Genomic DNA, 17499 nt, shown 5'->3' with positions numbered 1-17499 from the left:
ATTCTTATTTATCTTATTTAGAAGGTGATCGATCATATTCTTACTACTATTTAGGTCAAACAGTTATGGAACACATAGAAGAAAAAAGAATGCAAAAGCTTCTTATAGTTCACTGTTACTCAACTGCAACAGTCTGTTCTTAACATAATTTTTACTTCTTGGAGGAATGGTAAGAACAAGGGGTGACATTGTTTTTATTTTTAACATGGATCGTATGTATAGGGTTTTCTGAGGGTCCACAGGTTTGTGTGTCTGGGGAAGGATATTCAGCTTTATTCAGATGTAGAATGCATTCAAAACTGATAGCCATGAACGGCAATCATTAACATGTGAAAAGGCGTTATATTATTTGAAGGTTTTCTATCATGGAGAACTCTAGTTTTTACCGTGATGGGGAAAGCTACTTACCATGGAATCCTGGAAATGAATGGTACAAGTGAATCAAGGCCAATATAGTTTCTAATACAGATGTGCCTACTGATATATTTTTAAAAGTTAGAAGGACAATTTTTTTTTCAAAACTACTCTTTTGTTTCCAGTGTGTGTATCAGTAGATGAGCTATAGAGTCCGCTCAGTGGAAAGTGCTTACACAGATGCAGGTTACTTAGACCTGACGATCGGCTGTGGAGAGACATGTGCTCTAGAGGTCCTTTATTGTCTCTTTTTAGTCTTTAATGAAATGTTATAGATGTTACCTCTTTACCGAAATTCCAGCATGCAGAGACCATTTTAATATGTAGCACACACAGCCCCTGATACTGCAGCCCTCAAATAAAAGTTAAAATTATACTGTTACCTTCTGGACCGCAAAGGGATCTCTCTGTTCATGGTCTAAGTATTTCTCCAGATTAAAGAAAGTGTCATAGAAGATGTGAGCCATTCTGCACCTCTTCAGATCTCTTAGAGTTATTTTGCCTACATAAAAATAAACAAATCTGGTAAATTTCATCAAGAGCTGTTTTGGCAAGAGGAAAAAACTTTCCCTGACATCTAAAAGTATAGGTATATGTTTATTATGAAAGTCCTATTTTCAGAATAAAAACATTTAAATCTCATTTCTTTTTTCAAGGGTATCAATTTCTCAAACCCATTTCTTTTATTAAATTGAGGTAAAATTCACTAATAAAGTTCACCATTTAAACAACTTTAAAGTGCATAATTCAGTGGCTTTTAGTACACTCACAATGTTGTACAACCATTACCACTATCTAGTTCTGTAACAATATCATCACCCCAAAAGGAAACTCTGTGCCCATCAAGCAGTCCCTCCCATCTCTCCTCATGTGCTTTCTGTGTCTAAGGAAAAATCTTCTTTCATCCCCCAAACCCTGCTTTCATTTTCTTTTTAAAAAACAGAGTCTCGCTGTGTTGCCTAGGCTGGAGTGCAGTGGCTACTCACAGGAACAATCATAATGCAATCCTCCCACCTCAGCATCCTTAGTAGCAGGTACTACAGGCACACACCACTGTGCCTGGTGTAAAATCCTATTTCTTAAATAGCAGACTTGCCATCATTTGCTACACTAAGCCTGGGCATGGTGACTCATGCCTGTAACCCCAGCACTTTGGGAGACCGAGGTGGGTGGATCACCTGAGGTCAGGAGTTCGAGACCAGCCTGGCCAACATGGTGAAACCCCATCTCTACTAAAAATACAAAAATTAGCTGGGCGTGGTGGCGGTCGCCTGTAGTCCCAGCTACTTGGGAGGCTGAGGCAGGAGAATCACTTGAACCCAGGAGGCGGAGGTTGCAGTGAGCTGAGATCACACCATTGTACTCCAGCCTGGCAGACAAAGCGAGACTGCATCTCAAAAAAAAAAAAAAAAAAAAGTTGCTACACTAATAGTCAAGGAGAAACTTTAAACACTTCTGTCCTGGGAAGTCTTCTATCAAGACTCTGAAATGTTAAATAATTTAGGACAATCTAGGATTCTTTGCCCTCCTCTGATACATAGGTGAACAGTGCATCTGTCCCATTGCTTTGGTCTCACCATCAACAGCTGGCTTCACTAGGTCAAGCATCTGGCACAGTAAATCATGGAATGGCAAGGGCTCAATTCCCATGGCTTCCATCCGTTCACACTGCTCCTCATAGAAGTACTCCAGCTCATACATGGAGAGTACACCATCTCCATCCACATCCATGCAGCGGAACCAATACTCAATGCTAGATGATAAGGACAATCATTATCATGGGCCTGGTAAAGACCTTTTATTTATCCAGATTTAGTATGTTTCTTTTAAAGTAAAAGTTACATATTACATACACTTCAGGCTTAGATATAGTTTTACAAAGTTTGTTAGAGAAAATGGCAGACCCCTTCTTCCCTTTATTTTTCCACCCAGAATCAACCGTGTTCAACCCTGATTATTTTGCTTTTTACCTTCCTATTTTCAGATAACGCGTCTATATCGCTCCTTTCTTGTATTTATTTTCAGAACTATTATTAGGGGCTGGGCGCGGTGGCTCATGCCTGTAATCCCAGCACTTTGGGAGACTGAGGTGGGCAGATCACTTCAGGTCAGGAGTTCGAGATCAGCCTGGCCAACATGGTGAAACCCTATCTCTACTAAAAATACAAAAAACTAGCTGCGCATGGTGGTGCATGCCTGTAGTCTCAGCTACTTGGGAGGCTGAGGTGGGAGGATTGTTTGAACCTGGGAGGTGGAGGGTGCAGGGAGCCAAGACTGTGCCACTGCACTCCAGCCTGGGTGAAAGAATGAGACTCCCACCTCAAGATAAAAACCAACTAACCAACCAACCAACCAACCAAAGAAAAAGTAGATTTCACATTATGAAAGTTGAACTTTAGTTCTTCTGTAATTTGTCACCACTTTACCTACATGCCCTTCTCATCCTAATACAGTTAACTTGCTCAACATTCAGAATTTATAATTTTATATTTTTCTTTTATCTATTTGCTTAGTTTTCTGTGTACTTGCTACTAATTCAACCCCCAAATTCTGCCAGTTGTCTAAATCCACACTCAGTCCCATGAGGTGCTCTGTCAATTTCATGTTCTTGATGAAGTCTTCCTTGGTTGCTTCTGACCTACTCTAATCTGGGCTGCTTAGTCTCTAGGCCTCGCTCAGTTTCATCCAGGGATTCCTTTCGCCTTTCTCCTAATTCTTGTTTCTTGCATTTTCCTCATTCTTTGTTTCCTCATTATTTTGTTACTCTGCGCATTCTCTAGTAGCTTTTTGAATGAAAGAGTATGGCAGGTACATTTTTTGAGATCTTGGGTCTTTGAAAATGCCTTTTTTCTACCCTCTAATATGGTTGGTATTTTGGCTAGTTATAGAATTAGAGGTTTGTGGTGTTTTGCCTTCAGATTTTTTGTTTTAACTTTAGAGATGGGGTCTCACTCTGCTGCCCAGGCTGGAGTAGATGCACAACAGGGCTCACTGCAGCCTTGAACTCCTGGCCTCAAGCAATCTTCCCAAGTAGCTGGAACTACAGATGCATGCCACGATGCCTAGCTAAATTTTCTTTTTTTTCAGATGGCATCTCACTCTATCACTCTATTGCCCAGGCTGGAGTGCAGTGGTGTGATCTCGGCACCGCAACCTCTGCCTCCTGGGTTCAAGCGATTCTTCTGCCTCAGCCTCCTAAGTAGCTGGGATGACAGGTGCCTGCTGCCATGCTCAACTAATTTTTTTTTTTTTTTTAAGGAGAGACAGGATTTCACCATATTGACCAGGCTGGTCTCGAATTTCTGACCTCAGGTGATCCGCCCGCCTAGGCCTCCCAAAGTGCTGGGATTACAGGTGTGAGCCACGGCACCTAGCCTGGCTAATTTTTAATAATAATAATAATAAAAGTTCTTTTTTTTTGGTAGAGACAGGGTCTCACTATATTGCCCACACTGGTCTCGAACTGCTGGCCTCAAGGGATCCTCCTGTCTTGGCCTCCCAAAGTGCTGGAATTTTAGTTGTGAGCTCCTGTGCCTGGCCTTTTCCCTCTTACTTTAAAAAGTATTGATCCATTGTTTATCCAGTATTGATGAGAAGTCTAAAGCTTTATTGGTATCTATTCCTTTGACTGTACCCATTTTGTTTTTTGCCTCTTAGAAGCCCGCAGAGGTTTCTCTGAGTCCTTAGTAGTTTGAAATATCATGATGGCCTTGGTTGAGATCTAGCTCATCTATTTGGCTGGGCTTTTCTGAGAGCCTATTCAGTTTGGAAACTGAATCCTTCAGTCCTTGAAAATGTTTGTATCTCTCTTCCCTGCCCTTTCCCTCCTTCTCTTTTTTTTTTAAGAACTGTTATTGAGATCTACATAGCCCAGTAATGGTATAGCTACTAGCCGCATGTGGCCTTTTGAGCATCTGAAATGTGGCTAATCAAATTTGAGATGTTTTCTCAGTGCAAATACAAAACAGATATACAACAAAATTAATTTTACCTATTTTTAAATTTTTCCATTGTGGCTAAATTTTAAAATTACCTATGTGGCCTGTACCATATTTCATTTTCCAGTTATATTAAAATTTTTTTGATCTGCTTCTCCAATTTTCGTATCTTGTCTCTATTTCCTATTGTTTCATCTTTTTTGGGGGAGGGGGTTTCTTTCTGGGAGGGTTACACAGCTTTATCTTCTAAACATTGTTTTTTTATTTCTGCTCTTGTAGTTTTGATTACTCAGAGCTTTTTGGTTTCCTGAATGTTCCTTTCATAGAAAGTATCATTCTGTTCATGTCCTGTACTGTAATTTCTTCTCATATCTCTGAGGATATTAATCACTGTGTTTTTTTTCTTGTAATGTTTTATTTTCTCTGAAAGTCTGTTTCATCCAAGTTATCTTTCCCCCTCTATTTGTCTGGCCTTTATCTTTTGTGCAAGAGGCTTTACTCAGGTATCTAGTGATCCTCTGTTCTCTGCTCATATTTGAGAGTAGGTGCTAAAAAGCTGATTGGAGGTTCTGATCTGTGGGTTTGTTGACTCTGGGCTTTACTGTAAAATGAATGGGCTGGGTTTTTTCCTTGGGGATGACCCAGTGTCAAATCTTCAGGTCTTTATTCTTGGGCAGGTCAGTTCCCCAGAAAAGCATTTCAGTTTCTTGCTTGGAGGTTCAGGGCAGGTAGACAGCATTCTGTTAGCTAAGTGAGGAATGAAGACTGGGCGTCTCAGCATTCAGTATGCATACACTCATTTTATCTGTTTTCAAGATCACATTCACATCTCAACTGTGCCCAATGCTCCCCAGTCCGGAGACCCTCTGTTTTATGTTCTCCAGGGAATAAAGCACCAGTTTTATGCTAGGGTAGAGGACATGACCTGAAGATCAACTGTTCATTTAAACAAACTTTCTATAAACTCTCCTGTTTTGGCTTTACCTTTACCCCACCCCCACTTTCAAGGTTCCTAGTATCCCCAAATCCTGAATGTCTGCAGGTTTTCCTGGGTATATCTGGTTGCTTCTTGGTTTTTCCCTCAGCTGGCTTAGGATTCAGGCAGTCTGCTATGTTTATTTGCTTTCCAGTTTCCAATACTTTGTTATTATTTCTCATTTCCTTTATGAAGCCAACAACATTAATTGGTAATAGGGAACAATGTTTTTCTAAAGAACCACAAATTCATAGCAAAGTAAAACTTTTCAAGAGAAGGTTCTAGGAGACCGCTGTTCAAATTCCCACTTGTAGGCCTGAAACCATATTAAGAACCACACCTTTAATGGTTAAAAGAAAATCTCCTTTGGGGAGAGAAAAGTGAAAATAACTAAGTTGTAACTGTTGACTGTTTTCAAGTAAGTCACATTAAGATCTGTGTGTACCTTTTCTGAGAAAGATATAGTTTACATTATTGCAAAAAATTGAACATGTAATACTTGAAAAGTTTTTTACTATTTGTTTTTGAGATAGGCTCTCATTCTGTTACCCAGGCTGGAGTGCAGTACTGCAATCATGGCTCACTGCAGCCTCAACCTCTTGGGCTCAAGTGAGACTCTTGCCTCAGCCTCCAGAGTAGCTGGGACCAGAGGCATGTACCATCACACCTGGCTAATTTTTTAAAAACTTTTTGTAGAGATCGGGTCTTCCTATGTTGCCCAGAGTGGGCAAAGTCTTTTTGAGAAATATATTTTAAAAATTGTACCAACTTGATGTTTAACGTTATTATTAAAGAACAAAGGGGGACATTCATTGAACCTAATGAATGTGAGGTAATAGGTTGGCTATGGTGAGGTTCAGTCATATCATATCTACTCTCAGAATATAAAAGGGGCAGAATGCTGCCCCACTGTCAAACTATTCCTGATTGTGGGGAAAACCTTGAAGAGTTACATCTCATAAGCAGAGGGCTGCAATACATGTAATACTATCTGGTTGTTACACTGTTGGGACTTTTTTTTTTAAGTAATAATGGTTTCAGTACAAAAGGGGCAGGGGAGTGGCCTCTGGCCTCTAAGATCTCTTTGTGTCTTGAAATTCCTCATTACTTAAGAGAACCAAAATCAGGCAAAAGGGAATACAGTAAATTTTGATTTTGACCAAGGATTTAACAGGACTGAAGTGAAAGACAACTTATTTTACTGTGAAATAGAAACTGAAATAATTTAATTACTTGCATTTTCAATTAAGAATGAAGACAATCTTCTCTTTACAATAAATAAAGCTAAAGCATACCCTTCAGTTCTTTGTTAATAGCCCATAAGAGAGAAAGAAAGCTAGAATGCAAAGACAGATATACTGCCTGAATATTTGCCAAAAGCACCTAACTGCTTTTAAATATCTGAAAGATGTGGTAATCAATCAGATATAATTCTCTGAATATTGGAGACTATAAGGATCAATGAACGAAAGAGAAAAATGAACAAGCTGCCTCAGTGGATAGTTACCTGTCCCTGAAAAGTTTAGCAGCAGGGGCTGGATGGATAATACATGCAGGACATGTTCAGAGGGTATTTTCTTATTGAAAGTACTGGATACTCTCTAAAGTTTCTTTCATTGCAGATTCTTTTTTTTTTTTCTTACCAAAGGTAACTGATCTTCTCAGAGCCTAAAAGTATTGACTATTTATTGTAGGAAAATTGGAAAACAGAAAACACAGAAGGAATAACTGACCAGAGAGCACTAGTGTTAGATTTCTGCTATATTTACCACCAATATTTGGTTTTTCAAAGCATAATGATATTAATGACAAATTATATTTCTAAAATTGTAGACATAAACAAAATTACATTTTTTGTGTGTGTGTGAGACAAAGTCTCGCTCTGTCACCCAGGCTGGAGTGCAGTGACATGATCGCAGCTCACTGCAACCTTCCTCACCTCCTCCCCCACCCCCGGGTTCAAGCGATTCTTGTGCCTCAGCCTCCCAAGTAGCTGGGACTACAGCCATGAGCTAAGATTACTTCTTGTCCTTTCCTTGGACTGAATGAAATTAAGTGCTGAGCCAGTGATTTCTTACCCCTAATATAAACTCCTGTATGCTATTCAAGAAGAAAGTTATTGGAAACTCCATTATTGCTTAGGCAGTAATTAAATGTATATTCTGTTGCATATTCAATATACATATTTTATTATTTACTACTGTGAAAAGCACTGGCCTAGTGCCCTTAGGCATAACAAAGGTGAATGAAATAGCTCCTGGAGATGATATCTAGCCAGATGACTAAGGTAGAAGCAGAATATGATAAAAACCAGGACAGAGAGATTAAAGGACATACTAAAAGAGGGTTTGCAAGAGTTTGTCCACAGAAAACAATCTACCCAGATTCTTCCCATATCTACCTCTGTTACCAGGCATAGGAAAGACTCTAGATCCTAATTTCGTATGCAGCATTTCACGCAGGATTAATCACACCTTAGTGAATGTATTACTTTTTTAACGAAATTCATTTTTTCAACCCATGTAATTCATAAGCCAGAAACCCCATTTCTGCAAAGTGGTGCCTGTTTCATTTTCTTAAATAAGAGTTTGATTTTCATTCTATAGACAGTCCCTGACTTATGACGGTTTGACTTAGAATTTTTTGACTTTACAATGGGGTGAAAGCCACATGCACTCATTAGAAACTGCACTTTAAGTACCAATACAATCATTCTGTTTTCACTTTCAGTACAGTATTCAATCAATTATATGAGATACTCAATACTTTATTATAAAGTAGGCTTTGTGCTAGATGATTTTGCCCAAATGTAGGCTAAGATGTGTTCTAAGCACATTTAAGGCTGGCTAGACTAAGGTATAATGTTCAGTAGGTTAGGTGTATTAAATAATTTTTGACTTATATTTTCAAGTGATGCTGAGTTTACCAGGATGTAACCCTACTGTAAGTGGAGGAGCATCTGTATTGACATTTTTGCCAAAATGGTGGACACTATTTTCTGCTCACACTCTGCTTTAGTAAAGCAATGTGAACCACTGAGAATAACATGCAGGGTACCTAGTAAGTGCCACTAGAAACCAAGGAAACAAGTATCAATGGGCAAAATCAGTAGTTATTTTCTTATATAATTGGCCTAATTTTGATTCTCTTAAGCAACAAGCCATTTCATGACACAAAAAGAACTCTCTTTTAGGGAGTCTACAGCCTACTTGGAAAGAAGGTAGACATGCAAATGAATGGCATCTGGATGACAGACCATATAGTGGTAGAGTCCAGGTTTGGGAGAGATACAAACCTGAGTCTGAATCCAAGCTAGGACACTTACTAGCTGCACAGTCTCTTAGAGCTTCTGTTTCATCAAATGAATGGGACCACTGACACCTCAACTCATAGTGATATGAGGATTAAATAAGCCATTACATATAAAATACTAGTCACCGGCAAAGAATGGAATCTCAATATGTGAGCTGTTAGGAGAAAGGAAACATGCAAGGTAGAAAAGGAGCACCAAAGGAGGTCTAAGAAAGCTTTTGACTCAAAAAACTTTTGTTGGTAACATTCTATGAGAATCCAATTATGGATCTCATGATATGAAAAACTGATCTGAAGAGCTCCACTTCTGCTAATGATTACCTAAGTGGGATCATGCCTTCCACTGAGGAAATTGAGGGGACCTCCCCCCATAGAAAAAAAAACAGTTCAAAGATGCTGGAGAATTAACAGGGCAGTGAAGAATTATGGTATCCAGATCTAGAAGAAGAAAATCCAGAGAGGGGCACCTAGCATTTGGGACCATCTTTCCCTTGGGGCATCTGCAGATTCTGGAAGAGGGACCTGAAAGTTTGAGGAACTAAGCCTTGACTTACTAGTATTTTGTTACTGATTTTGGGTCTATATTCAAGAGGGATGTCAGTCTGTAGTTTTATTCTCTGGTATGTGTTTGTCTGGTTTTGTTTATAAAATGAGTTGGGAATTATTCCTCCCCTTTCTGTTTTCTGGAAAATGTGGTGCAGAATTCGGTATTATTTCTTCTTCAAATGACTGTAAGAATACAGTTAAATTATCAGGGCTGGGAGATTTCTTTTTCAGGAGGTTCTAAACTGTGAATTCAATTTTCTTTAATAGACATCTGACTATTCAGGTTATGTATTTCTTCTTAGGTGAGTTTTATTAATTTGTGACGTTAAAGGAAATTGGTCCATTTCATTGAGGTCACCATATCTGTGTATGTATATGTTATTTGTAGCATTCCTTTATTACTTTGTGAATATCTAATTCCCCTTGAGTCATCCTTTTTAATCCATAGATTATTTAGAAGTGTGTTGTTTAATACCCAAGTGTGTGGAGATTTTCCAGTTGTCTTTCTCGTATTGATTTCTACATTAATTCCATTTTGTTTACAGAACATACTTTCTAGTATTCTAAGTCTTTTTTTAAAACAGGCTTACCAAAATATATTTCACATATCATATAATTGTTCCTTTTAAAATGTACAATTCAAGGGTTTTTAACATTCACAGAGTTGTATAACCATCACTACAGTTAATATAGGGACACTTTCATCACCTACAAAAAGAGACTCCATACCCATTAGCACTCATTCCTCATTTCACCACAGGCTCTCCAGGGATTAGGCATCCATTAACCTATTTCCTGTTTCTATACATTTGTCTATTCTGGACAACTCATATAAATGAATTCATACAGTATGTGGTATCTTGTGACTGGCATCTTTTACTTTACATAAGGTTTTCAAGATCCAATCGTGTGTAATATGTATCAGTACTTCATTTCTCTTTACTGCTGTGTAATACTTGGTTATATGAATAGATCACACTTGTTTATCTTGGGCTGATCCCAACTTTTGGCTATTGTGAATGACGCTGCTATGAAAATGGGTGTACAGGTTTTTGTGTGGACATGTTTTCATATATCTTGAGTATATACCTAAGGAGTGGAATTGCTAGGTCATATGATATGCTTAACCATTTGAGGAAATGTCGGACTTTTCCGTAACGGCTGCACCATTTTACATTCCTATTGTAATGTATGAGGGTTCCGATTTTTCCACCTGCTTGGCAGCACCTGTTATTATCTGACTCTTTGATAACTATCCTAGTGTGAAGTGGTATCTCATTGTGGTTTTGATTTGCACTTCTCTGATGACTAATGATGTCAAGCATCTTTTCATGTGCTTATTGGCCATGCATATATCTTCTTTGGAGAAACGTCTAATCAGATCCTTTGTCCATTTTTTAAACTGGTCAGTCTTTCTATTATTGAGTTGTAAGTGTTGTTTATATGTTCTAGATACAAGTTCCTTATCAGATATATCATCTGCAAATATCTTCTTCCATGCTGTGGGTTGTCTTTTTACTTTCTTGATCATATCTTTTGATGCACAAAAGTATTAATTTTTTCTTTTTTTTGAGATGGGGTCTTACTCTGTCACCCAGGTTGGAGTACAGTGACGTGATCTCAACTCACTGCAACCTCTGCCTCCCAGGCTCAAGTGATCCTCCCACCTCAGCCTCCCAAGTGTAGCTGGGACCACAGGCACGTGCCGCTGTGCCTGGTTACATTTCGTATTTCTGGTAGAGACGGGGTTTCACCATGTTGCCCAGGCTGGTACTGAATTCCTGAGCTTGGGCAATCCACCTGCCTTGGCCTCCCAAAGTACTGGGAATACTGGCATGAGTCACCACATCCAGCCAAAAATTTAAAATTTTGATGAAGTCCAATTCATTGACTTTTTCTTTTGATACTTATGCTTTTGGTGTCACATCTAAGAAACTGCCTAACCAAGGTCGTGAAAATTTACTCCTCTATTTTCTTCTAAATTTTTTATAGCATTAGCTCATACATTTTGGGCTGTGATCCATTTGACTTAATTTTTGTAGTATGTGAACTAGGGGTCCAAAGGTAAGGTTGGTACAAAAGTAATTGCAGTTTTGGCCACCAAAAGAAATTGCAAAAACCACAATTACTTTTGCAGCAACCTAATATTATTTTGTACGATATCCAGTTGTTCTGGCACTATTTAATAAAAACACTGTTTTTTTTCCCCATTGGATCGTCCTGGCATCCAGCATCCTTGTTGAAAATCAATTAGCCCTAAATGTGGGGATATATTTCTGAACTCTCAATTCAATTTTGTTTATTTTTATGTCCATCATGATACGAGTACCATACAGTCTTGTTTACTTTCACTTTGTAGTGAAATATTTTGGAATAGGGAAGTATGAGTTCTACATTTTTTCTGTACTTTTTCAGCATTGTTTTGGTTACTGTGGTCCCTTTGTATTTCCACAGGAATTCAATATTCAGCTTTTCCATTTCTGGAAAAAAAATAAAAACCATCGAAAAACAAAAAAAGCTTTTGACTCAAAGTAACTAGTATTTTGTTAGGAATCTGTAGATCAGATTGGGAATTACTGCCATCTTAACAATGATCCATGAACATGGGATATCTTCATTTCATTTAGATCTTTAATATTTTTTTTTTTTCATGATGGAGTTTTGCTCTTGTCACCCAGGCTGTAGTGCAATGGTGCGATCTCAGCTCACTGCAACCTCTGCCTCCTGGGTTCAAGCAATTCTCCTGCCTCAGCCTCCCATGTAGCTGGGATTATAGGCATGTATCACCACGCCTGGCTTATTTTTTATATTTTTAGTAGAGACAGGGTTTCATCATGTTGGCCAGGCTGGTCTCAAACTCCTGATCTCAGGTGATCTGCCCACCTCGGCCTCCCAAAGTGCTGAAATTACAGGTGTGAGCCACTGCAACCCAGCTGAAAATCCAAAACTTTTTGAGTACCAACAAGACACTCAAAACTCATACTCAAAGGAAATACTCACTGGAGAATTTTGGATTTCAGATTTGGGATGTTCACTGGTAAGTATAACAAACAGTTCAAAATCTGAAAAAAATCCAAAATCTGAAACACTTCTGATCTCAAGAATTTCAGATAAGAGATACTCTACTCTGCCAGTATATGAAAAAGAGTAGCATATATATGAACTTTTAATATTTTTTTCTGGGTATTAAAATTACTGGTATTAAAATTTATTTTTCTTCTGCTCATTCATGTTTTCTAAATAAATTATTACTTTGGAAATGGAAAACAAAGTTATTTAAAAATAATCTAACAAGCTCTCCAAGAAATGGCTTATTTTTATTTCAACATCTTCTAAACAATATATTCAACATTTATTTTTTTAGAGTTGGTGTCCTGCTCACTATACCCAGGATGGAGTATAATGGCATGATCCTAGCTCACTACAGCCTCAAACTCCTGCCCTCAAGCGATCCTCCTGCCTCAGCTTCTTGACTAGCTAGGACTACAGGTGTGCATCACCATTCCCAGCTATTTAAAACATTTATCTGTAGAGATGGAGTCTCGTTATGTTGCCCAGGCTGATTTCAAACTCCAGGCCTCAAGCAATCCCTCCTGCCTTGGCCTCCCAAAGTTCTGGCATTACAGATGTGAGCCACCATACCTGGACATGTACAACATTTAGATAACTTTTCGAATCAATATTAAGATAGTTGAGTTAGTTGTACCTGCAAGTACCATCAAGGTCTATAACTCCTCCCTCCCTTGGTACTGAGCACAAACTACAGTGCGTTGTGTTACACAAAGTAGGGATAAGAAGTGAGGCATCTAGATTTTTTGCCTAAACAAGACATGGAAAGAAAGAAATGTGTAAATTAATAACTCCAATCAAGGTATGTCTGGGAGTGCCAAGGAAAAGCATAGATGATTTCAACTGGCAGACTGAGGATGTGTTCTTATACACTAGTCATCCACAATTTGCTTTCCCTCTCTAATAGTAATGGTTTACCAACCAGTAAGATGATAAAACAAGTAATTCATAGCATCTATTCCCATATTCCACATGAATGCTTACTAGCCCTACTTGTCATCAGCTTACATGTCACTTCACCTTTGTTTCTGTGGGTAACAGCACTTCTCTTGATATGCCATGAACATGGATTCAGTGCCAATCTCCTGAGACGGAGAGCTCCGAGACGGCAGAAACTAAGTCTAATTCATCTTAGTATTGCCACGTTGAGTTGGCTTCACTAGGTATAATATACACCATGACTTTTTCAAGCTTTGTGCATGTGTTTAACATCTTGGCAAAGGAAACTTAGAAATCATACCTGGTAGGATTCCTTTTGTCTTCTTCAGAGATCAAAAACCAAACAAAATCTGCATAGCTCATTCTTCCCTCTTTCTGTATTGTTTTTCCCCTAAAGAAAACACATGGTTATAAAATTTCCTGAGCAATTACTCAGAACCATTTATCAGGATGATAGGCTAAGAAATAAAGTAATATGTCAGTTAAAATTTTTAAAATTATAATGCTAAATGCCTCATAAAGGGCAACCCTTCCACAGCCTATCTTATTTTCAAAGGTCTAGAGGGTGAAACCAGAAGGCATTTGCAAATATGAAGAAAAGAAATCTGGTTTTTAATATGAATGCAAATAATCACTGGGATAAAATACTGTTACCTGTATTTAGATATAGGATTAATACTCATGTTAGGCATCAATGGAAGATACCTCAAAATAATAAGAGCCGTCTATGACAAACACATAGCTAGCATTATACTGAATGGACAAAAGCTAGAAGCAATCCCCTTAAGAACAAGAACAAGACAAGGATGACCACTCTCACCACTCTATTCAACATAGTACTGGAAGTCTTAGCCAGAGCAATCAGGCAAGAGAAAGAAATAAAACACATCCAAATAGGAAAAGTCAAATTATCTCTCTTTGCTGACAACATGATTCTATACCTAGACAAGCCTGAAAACTAAGCCATAAGACTTTCAGAACTAATAATTATTTCATTAAAGTTTCGGGATACAAAATCAATGTATAAAAATCAGTAACATTTCAATACACCAATAGCATTCAAGCTGAAAGCCAAATCAAGAATGCAATCCCATTTACAATAGCCACACACACACAAAATAAAATACCTAGGAATACAGCTAACCAAGGAGGTGAAAAATCTCTACAGGGAGGACTACAACACTCTGCTGAAAGAAATCAGAGATAACACAAACCAATGGAAAAATATTCCATGGTCACGGATAGGAAGACTCAATATCGTTAAAATAGCCATACTCCCCAAAGCAATCTACAGATTCAATGTTATTCTTATTAAACTAATGTCGTTTTTCACAGACTAGTTTTTAAGAAAAAAAAAAACAACAACACCATTCTAAAATTCATATGGAACCAAAAACAAAGTCCCAATAGCTAAAGCAATCTTAAGCAAAAACAACCAAGCAAGAGGTATCATAGTACCTGACTTCAAACTACACTATAAGGCTACTGTATCCAAAACAGCATGGTACTGGTACAAAAACAGACACACAGACCAATGGAGCAGAAGAGAGAGCCCAGAAATAAAGCTGCACACCTACAACCATCTGATATTTGACAAAGTCGATAAAAACAACGGGAAAAAGACTCCCTATTCAATAAACAGTGCTGGGATAATTGATTAGCTATATGCAGAAGAATGAAACCAGACCCTTACTTTTCACCATATAAAAAATTAATTCACAATGGATTAAAGACTTAAATATCAGACCTCAAACTATAACAATTCTAGAAAAAACCCTAGGAAATACCCTTCTTGACATTAGCCTAGGCAAATAATTTATGGCTAAGTCCTCAAAAGCAACTGCAACACAACCAAAAATTGATGATTGGGACCTAATTAAACTAAAGAGCTTTTGCACAGCAAAAGAAACTATCAACAGATTTAACAAACTACCTACAGAATGGGAGAAAATATTCTTAAACCATGTATCCAACAGAGGTCTAATATCCAGACTCTATATTGAACTTAAATCAACAAGCAAAAAACAACCCCATTTAAAAATGGGCAAAGGATATGAACGGACACTTCTCAAAAGAAGACATACAGGCAGCCAACAAACATGAAACAATCTCAACATCATTCATCATTAGAGAAATGCAAATCAAAACCACAACAAGATACCATCTCACAACAGTCAGAATGTCAACTACTAAAAAGTAAAAATGTAACACATGCTGGTGAGGCTGTGGAGAAAAGGGAATGCTTATACACTGTTAGTGGGAATGTAAATGGGTCCAGCTGTGGCGGAGAGCAGTTGATTTCTCAGAGAACTTAAAACAGAACTACCATTCGACCCAGCAATCCCATTACTGGGTATATACCCAAAGGAAAATAAATCATTCTACCACAAAGATACAGGTACTTGTATGTTTATCCAGCACTATTCACAATAGCAAAGACATGGAATCAACCTAGATGCCTACCAACAGTAGACTGGATAAAGAAAATGTGGTACATATATACCATTGAATACTACGCAGCCATAAAAATTATGAAATCATGTCCCTGCAGCAACATGGAGGCAGCTGAAGGCCATCATCCTAAGCGAATTAACACAGCAACAGAAAACCAAACACCATATGTTCTCACTTGTAAGTGGAAGCTAACACTGAGTACACATGGACATAAAGATGGGAACAATGGACACTGGGGACTGCTGAAGTGGGTAGGGAGTGAGCACAGTGAGGGCTGAGGGACTGCCTGTTGGGTGTTGTGCTCACTGCCTGTGTGACAGGATCCTCCATACACCAAATCTCATCATCACGCAGTGTTCCCGTGTGACAGACCTGCACGTGTACTCCCGAATCAGAAAAGTTGAAATTGTTTTTTTAAAAAAGAATTACTGTCTTGTATTAAGCCATAACTATGCTTTATAGGATATTACTTGGTCCAATAGCACTGCCAAATTATTCAGGAAGCTTTGCTAAAATGAGATCGTTATGGTATTACTTGTAGTTCATTTTTAAACACAGCATTAAACGTTTTCTTACCTTGTTACTGCACCAGAGAATATCCTTTCAATAATCCTGCTTGATGAAGCTAAATGTAGATAAAAAAAAAATTACAAAGCTAGTTAGAAATAGGCTCCATAAAGGCAATACTTTTCACAAATTTGCTTTTCACTAGCTACAAGCTAAACCATAACCATCGTCCATGATGAGAATGTGAGTACATTTTTATTTATGCATAATTTTAAAATAATTTAAAAAAATAATAGGCAAATGAATGTGGCTGACATCTGGGAAGTATTAATATAGTTGAATGCTAAGTTAGGTCTGAACATCCTGACAGCTAGGACAAAAATATATAGGATTTGTTTTGATCTTATCCAATGAGACCAATTTTCCTATAAACAAGACAAATTTTATCCTTAAATTCAAGGGGGAACTGATTGTGTAAGCTCCTAAAACAATGTAAAATAAAACAAAACAAAGTTAAAACAATGGAGAATGCTTTCAAGTAGTTTTTTTAAAAGCTACTCAAACACACTACAAACATACTTTTCTTATATTCCCATTTTATAAAAGCTCAGGGTTTAACATGATATAACACAAGATTTTTAGAAATTCCATCAGGAAGTTTTATTCACATAGATAATCGTGGCTTAAGTTAGCATGTTGGTGTGAGTGAGACAGAGAGAGAGAGACACGACTAGAGACCTGTTCTTTCATTTATTTATTTATTTTTGAGACAGAGTTTTGCTCCTGTTGCCCAGGCTGGAGTGCAATGGTGTGATCTCGGCTCACTGCAACCTCCGCCTCCCGGATTCAAGTGATTCTCCTGCCTCAGCTTCCCGAGTAGCTGGGATTACAGGCATGCGCCACCATACCTGGCTAATTTTTTTGTATTTTTATTAGCGATGGGGTTTCTTCATGTTGGGCAGGCTGGTCTCGAACTCACAACCTCAGGTGATCTGCCCACCTCAGTCTCCCAAAGTGCTAGGAATACAGGCGTGAGCCACCATGCCCAGCCTGTTCTTTCTTTTAACAGATGCCCCAGGCAATGGCATGCACACTAAAATTTCAGGATCATCAATAAGGTCATTAGGGACTTAGCAGCTATCAGCATCGAATTCTTCTGCACAGTTAGGTACAGTTAGCATAAAGGTAAATTGGTTTGGCCAAAGAAAGTTGGGAATACGTGTATTGGTACAGCCGTGCCTGGCCACACACCAAAGCTTATATAAAGACCTTCTATATTTTGCTGAACATTGGTTTATGGGGTTAATTTGTACTAGATAGAAAAAAAGAGGGCTATATAGGAAA

At 38.1% G+C, this 17499-nt stretch overlaps 1 protein-coding gene across 7 annotated transcripts in view; it reads right to left on the bottom strand.

Annotated features, from left to right (window-relative positions):
• Positions 1 to 17499, bottom strand: part of PPP2R3A (protein phosphatase 2 regulatory subunit B''alpha) — a 206535-nt gene that overhangs the window by 68258 nt on the left and 120778 nt on the right. For all 7 annotated transcript variants that reach the window (XM_004037696.5, XM_055382948.2, XM_063704230.1 and 4 more), the window contains 4 exons: positions 16225 to 16273; positions 13496 to 13585; positions 1992 to 2167; positions 798 to 916 (listed from right to left, as the gene is read on the bottom strand). In XM_004037696.5, coding sequence (XP_004037744.2) covers positions 798 to 916; positions 1992 to 2167; positions 13496 to 13585; positions 16225 to 16273 — 434 coding nt within the window. The remainder of the gene's footprint in view (positions 1 to 797; positions 917 to 1991; positions 2168 to 13495; positions 13586 to 16224; positions 16274 to 17499) is intronic.

The sequence above is a fragment of the Gorilla gorilla genome, chromosome 2 (assembly GCF_029281585.2).
Source record: "Gorilla gorilla gorilla isolate KB3781 chromosome 2, NHGRI_mGorGor1-v2.1_pri, whole genome shotgun sequence".
NCBI lineage: Eukaryota > Metazoa > Chordata > Mammalia > Primates > Hominidae > Gorilla > Gorilla gorilla.
This window is presented reverse-complemented; position numbering and strand designations above follow the sequence as displayed.